At 54.0% G+C, this 5,102-nt stretch overlaps 1 protein-coding gene across 1 annotated transcript; it reads left to right on the top strand.

The window, feature by feature from the left end:
• Positions 1–429: 429 nt before the first annotated feature.
• LOC119286789 (growth-regulating factor 6-like) lies at positions 430–4,554 on the top strand. The gene is made up of 4 exons (XM_037566237.1): positions 430–1,089; positions 2,008–2,220; positions 2,364–2,721; positions 3,313–4,554. The coding sequence occupies exons 1-4, from the start codon at positions 714–716 to the stop codon at positions 4,187–4,189; spliced, it is 1,824 nt and encodes a 607-aa protein (XP_037422134.1). The 5' UTR covers positions 430–713; the 3' UTR covers positions 4,190–4,554.
• Positions 4,555–5,102: the final 548 nt, after the last annotated feature.

Below are 5,102 nucleotides of genomic sequence, written 5' to 3'. Positions count from 1 at the left end.
AGGATTCTAAATGAAGGGGGAACGACTGAGCTTATATTCGAAGAACTAAAGCTTTGGGCTGTGGCAGGAGCTAAAGGAGTTCAACAATTTTTTGAGTAATCGCGTTAGGTGAGGGAGTGGAGTGTGTTGGAGCTTAGACACATGTTGATGTGATCTTTGCATTGTAATCTCTTGTAAATATTCTCTGCCTTCTATAAAGCTAAGGTACGCCGTTGGCGTACCCTCGAAAAAAACATTTCGCCTCATGCACGTGGTTTGGCTGGGTGGTGAAAACACGCCCATCCAGGAGCAAACGAAAGCCCGGTGCCGCTCTACGCTGTCAACATCGCTGTGTTTTACGGTGGCGGTAAAAAGGTAAAAAGAGGGAGGGGGGAGAAATTAATTGGAGGCCTATTTATTCCCCAATGTTGACACCCCAGCGCTCCCCTCTCCTGTCCCCGTCCGCCTCTGCCCCCAAAAGGAAAACCAGGCTGGTTTCCCCAGCGCAAGCCGGCCACCGCAACCACCCGTCCTCCCCCTCCGTAAAACCCAAGCGCAGCCAACAAACACCAACAGGACTCCCTCCGTCCCAGCCACCACCCACCCCACGCCACGAGAGAAGCGAGATGCCGCCGCTCCACTCCCTCGCCCCGCCCCAGCCCCATGACCGCAGCCACCACCGCCAGCACTAGCAGCCAGCCGCGAGAGGGAGCGGGGGAAGGACGGGTCGTAGCATGGACCTGGGCGGGGTGCTGATGGCGGCCGCGGACGCGGGGGTGGGCGGTGGGGAGCTCGGCATGCTCGGATCTAGGCTGCTCAAGCACGGGAGGGGCAATGCCGCGGCGGCGGAGGCCGACGAGCGTCACGAGCACGGGTGGGGCGGCGGCAGGCCGGCCGCCAAGCAGGCCCGGGTCGCCGGGGACAGCGACGCCGTGTCCGAGGCCGTCAAGGCGGCCGCGCCATACCTGCTGGGCACCTGCAGCCCCGGGCACGGCCGGGAGAAGATGCTCAGCTTCTCCTCCTCGCAGCAGCCGCCCTCCTGCCCCTCCGCCGCCGCCGCCGCTCAGGCCGCGCTGCCGCTCTACTACGGCACGCCCGCTTCTTGCTTAGGTGGGACTGCAGCCCGTGCTCCCGAAGCTTTGCTCCTCTTTGATTTGATTTATGCTGGCGATTGGAAAGCTTGCTATTTCTTCTGAAGTAGAATCATTTTTGCTGTTTGATTCATTCTAGTACCACTTTCTGTGGGGTTGGGAGATTTATTTTCGGCTGTTTTTGTTGCCATCCATCACGCAATTTTTCTCATAGATCAAATGGAGTTCAGAAAAAAAGAGAAAAAAAAACATCTTTTCACACCGCGCTTCTTTACTATTTTCGCCTAGATTCGGAGCCTTATCACCACAAGCTTTCTTTTCAGCTGCTCCTACTTCTTTGATTCCATCTTTTTCAATTTTCTTTTTCATTCCCTTGATTGGATCAGTCGCTCGAAAGAGTTCACACCATCTGTAGAAAAGGAGAGCACCGTTTTTGCTACTATTTTAATAGGCTTTTTATTGGGATCATTCTTGAAATTGCCTGGACAAGTTTCTCCGCCACTTTCCGGTGACATCCACGAACTCTTCTTGTCCTCAACGGCGCGATCGTGCGGATGGATTCCTTTTTGTCACCCCCTTTCGTAAAATAATGCTCCTCCCTAAAGAAGAAAAGATCAAAATGGGTTGAAAAAAAGGTGTGATCTTTGGCACCACGCCACCAATAGCCCACATTTTTCTCACCCAAGAAAGATTCAAAGCAAAGCATCACGCTCTCAGATCGAGGTTGTTGCATTAGATCAAAGATTCAAATCTGTGCTTCTTTCTCATCTGGTATTGGTTTTCTGATCTTGGCAGCCACACCCTGGCTCAGATTTCCTCCCGCGTGTTGCTTGCTTGCCCCTGTCAAGAAAGTACACTTTATTTTCTTGGATTTGCCTTGTTGTCTTGCACTGCCTTGTTGCTCATCTGCTTGTTGTATTATTATCATGGGTGGCAGGGTTGAGCTCGGTGAGCTTGAGCGCCAGCATCCAGGGCGCCATGGCCAGGGTGAGGGGGCCCTTCACGCCGTCGCAGTGGATGGAGCTGGAGCACCAGGCCCTGATCTACAAGTACCTGGCGGCCAACATCGCCGTGCCGCACAGCCTCCTCGTCCCCATCCGCCGGAGCGTCACCTCGCTCTACCCGTCCGCCTACTTTGGCTCCTCCACATGTAAGTCAGCAAGCCAAGAAAGAGGATAAAAGCTCCATTCACCATGATAAAAGCCAAGTGTTTGATTGATGGATTCCGTCCGACTTTACTGATCTTTGCGTGCATGATTGCGTCGGGTCGTGGATGTGCGCTTTGCTTTGCAGTGGGGTGGGGGCCTTTCCAGCTGGGCTACTCCGGGAGCGCGGACCTGGAGCCCGGGCGGTGCCGCCGGACGGACGGCAAGAAGTGGCGGTGCTCCAGGGACGCCGTCGCTGACCAGAAGTACTGCGAGCGGCATATGAACCGGGGACGCCATCGTTCAAGAAAGCATGTGGAAGGCCAGCCTGGCCATGCCGCGAAAGCGATGCCTGCGACGGTGGCGGCTGCTGCCGCCCAGCCCGGTGCTCTCGCCACCGGGGGCGGCGGCGGAGCCACCGCCGGCGCCGCCATCTGCCACGAGCAGCAGCCGTTGAAGAGCTACTCCGCCAGCACCATTGATCCTTGTTCACTGCAATACAACAGGTACGCTCATCATCATGCAACCATGTCCTTTTTCCTAGCTAGCAGTTTCGAGTGCTTCACTTCAGAAAATGACAGGTTATGCAATATTTGCATAGTAGGCCGACTATAACTGCTGCTGTGATATCTTCAATACATTTTTTCCTCTGTTGTTTCTACTCACTAAATCATTTGAAATGTTAGCCCATTTTGGTTCTGCTAATTTGAAGTAGGAGGGTGATGAGTCCGAGCGATAACATTTTAGCACCACCATGCTTAAAATTTTCAGTGATATTGAGCAGTCGGGAGCCCTTCGTTGATTCGCTTTCATGAGTTTATTAAGGCTCGAACTGCTTTGTTTCCTGTGGATCACCATTTCCAGTAGCCCCAGCTGATCTAGTTTGGGGAGATGCAACATGCTCAACAGAACTCTGGCAGTAGTGCTATAGTCTGATGTAGTACTTCAGTTAGTCGGTGCTCTCGGTTTTATTTACTTTTACCACCTCAATCAGTGTCTCCTTCTGTTGATGATGTGCACCAGCCCTGAAATGCCAACTGTCATATGTACCATGCTGCACAGTACTAACCAAGCACATGCTGATCAATCTTCTTCAGGGAAATGGCGAGCAAGCAGCAACACGAGTGCGAGCAAGTGCAGGACTCGGACACCCTCTCGATGCTGACCTCCATGAGCGCGAGGAACACCAACACGGGCAGCATGTTCCCGTTCTCAAAGGAACATCATAACCACAATCCTTTCGAGGTGAGGAGCTCGAGGCCGGACTACGGGCTGGTTTCCTCCGACTCGCTGATGAGCTCCCCCCACAGCTCCCTGGAGAACGTCAACCTGCTCACCTCGCAGCGAGCGCTCTCGAGCGAGCAGCAGAGCTCGCTCTCCCTGCAGCACTTCGCGGACTGGCCGAGGACGCCGTCGCAGCAGGGGCAGGGAGGGGGAGGCCTCTCATGGCCGGACGCCGAGAACATGCAGCTGGCTCATCAGCGGACCCAGCAGCTCTCGGTGTCCGCCGCTCCGATGGCGTCCTCCGACCTGTCGTCGGCCTCCACGTCCCCCATCCACGAGAAGCTCATGCTGTCGCCCCTCAAGCTGAGCCGCGAGTACAGCCCCATCGGCCTCAGCGTCGCGGCCACGGCGGCAGCGGCGGCGAAGGACGAGGGGGAGGCGAACTGGATGCCCATGTTCCGCGACTCGTCCATGGGCGGGCCACTGGGGGAGGCTCTGAACAAGAACAATGGCGGCAACATGGAGGCCAAGAACTACCTGTCGGCGTCGCTGAACCTCATGACGGACGCCTGGGACTCGAGCCCGCTGGAGTCGTCGCCGGTGGGGGTCCTGCAGAGGACCGCCTTCGGGTCGGTGTCCAGCAGCACCGGCAGCAGCCCCAGGCAGGAGTACCACGGCGTGTATGATGGTAATCCGCGGGATGATCTCGGCTCCATCGTCGTGAATCACCCCAGCATCCGCCTCATGTGAGCTTCTTCTTCCGAGCTCTGACCATGGAGAGCTGCAACGAGAAGGCTGGCCGGTTGGCAACGAACGAACGAGCTTGGGCAGGTCTTCTTCTTCACGTGCCTTGTTACATATCAACATCATCATATCCAGAAGCATTTTACGTTGTAGCTTGTCATTTGAGACTAATCTGTTGTTGTCTTCTCTGCTTCCGGATGTTGAGTTCTTTCTTTTTATCTTTTCTCTGTAACCTTAGACATCGCTGGGTATTGACGTTGTGTGTGTGGATGGATTTGGTGGTGCTACGCTGTTGCATAATGTGATAATGTCCAGTTAATGCTGCGATGCCATAATAGTTGTTGAGTAATGCAAGCTGGCATACTTTCATCTTTGCTTATTTCGGTTTTTTTACTGTCTTTGATTAAGGATGGCAATGGTTAGGGTATGAGGCGGGTAGAGCAATACCATATGATTAAGGATGGCAATGGTTAAGGTATAAGGCGGGTAGAGCAATACCATATCCACATTGTAGTCAATGGGTATAAAATTCTACCCATACCCACGAGTATGACACTTTACCCATACTTATACCCGACGGGTACTCAATGGATAGATCAAACAATACACATGTTATTTGCAATAATACACTTATCTATAGCACATTTAAGAAAAAAACTTACGACCCAAGGTAGGTAGCGAATCGGATGACGGGAGACAAGAGGTGGCCGGCTCTCTACATCCCCTGCCTCTTTGTGGCGGGGCTTCTCTGCTACCGCAACGGCGCGGTGGTGGTTCAAGGTATGATTCGTCGTGTCCATCTGCTCGATGAGGAGAATCAAGTGATTGATAGCCGAGGATTGCGTGGCGAGGAAGCAATTTCATGGCGATCGAAGGTTTGGTTTCCGTGCCATATTGCTTGCGTTGGGAATTCGCTCGA

This window comes from Triticum dicoccoides, chromosome 4A (genome assembly GCF_002162155.2).
Source record: "Triticum dicoccoides isolate Atlit2015 ecotype Zavitan chromosome 4A, WEW_v2.0, whole genome shotgun sequence".
NCBI lineage: Eukaryota > Viridiplantae > Streptophyta > Magnoliopsida > Poales > Poaceae > Triticum > Triticum dicoccoides.
Note: the sequence above shows the minus strand (reverse complement) of the source record. Positions and strands in the feature narration are given on the sequence as shown.

Bases quoted from the DNA above. Each gene is read 5' to 3' on its own strand.
- LOC119286789 (XM_037566237.1), top strand. From the start codon at position 714: ATGGACCTGGGCGGGGTGCTGATGGCGGCCGCGGACGCGGGGGTGGGC. The intron at 1,090-2,007 runs GTGGGACTGCAG...CATGGGTGGCAG, and splicing joins CACGCCCGCTTCTTGCTTAG to GGTTGAGCTCGGTGAGCTTG. The intron at 2,722-3,312 runs GTACGCTCATCA...AATCTTCTTCAG, and splicing joins TGTTCACTGCAATACAACAG to GGAAATGGCGAGCAAGCAGC.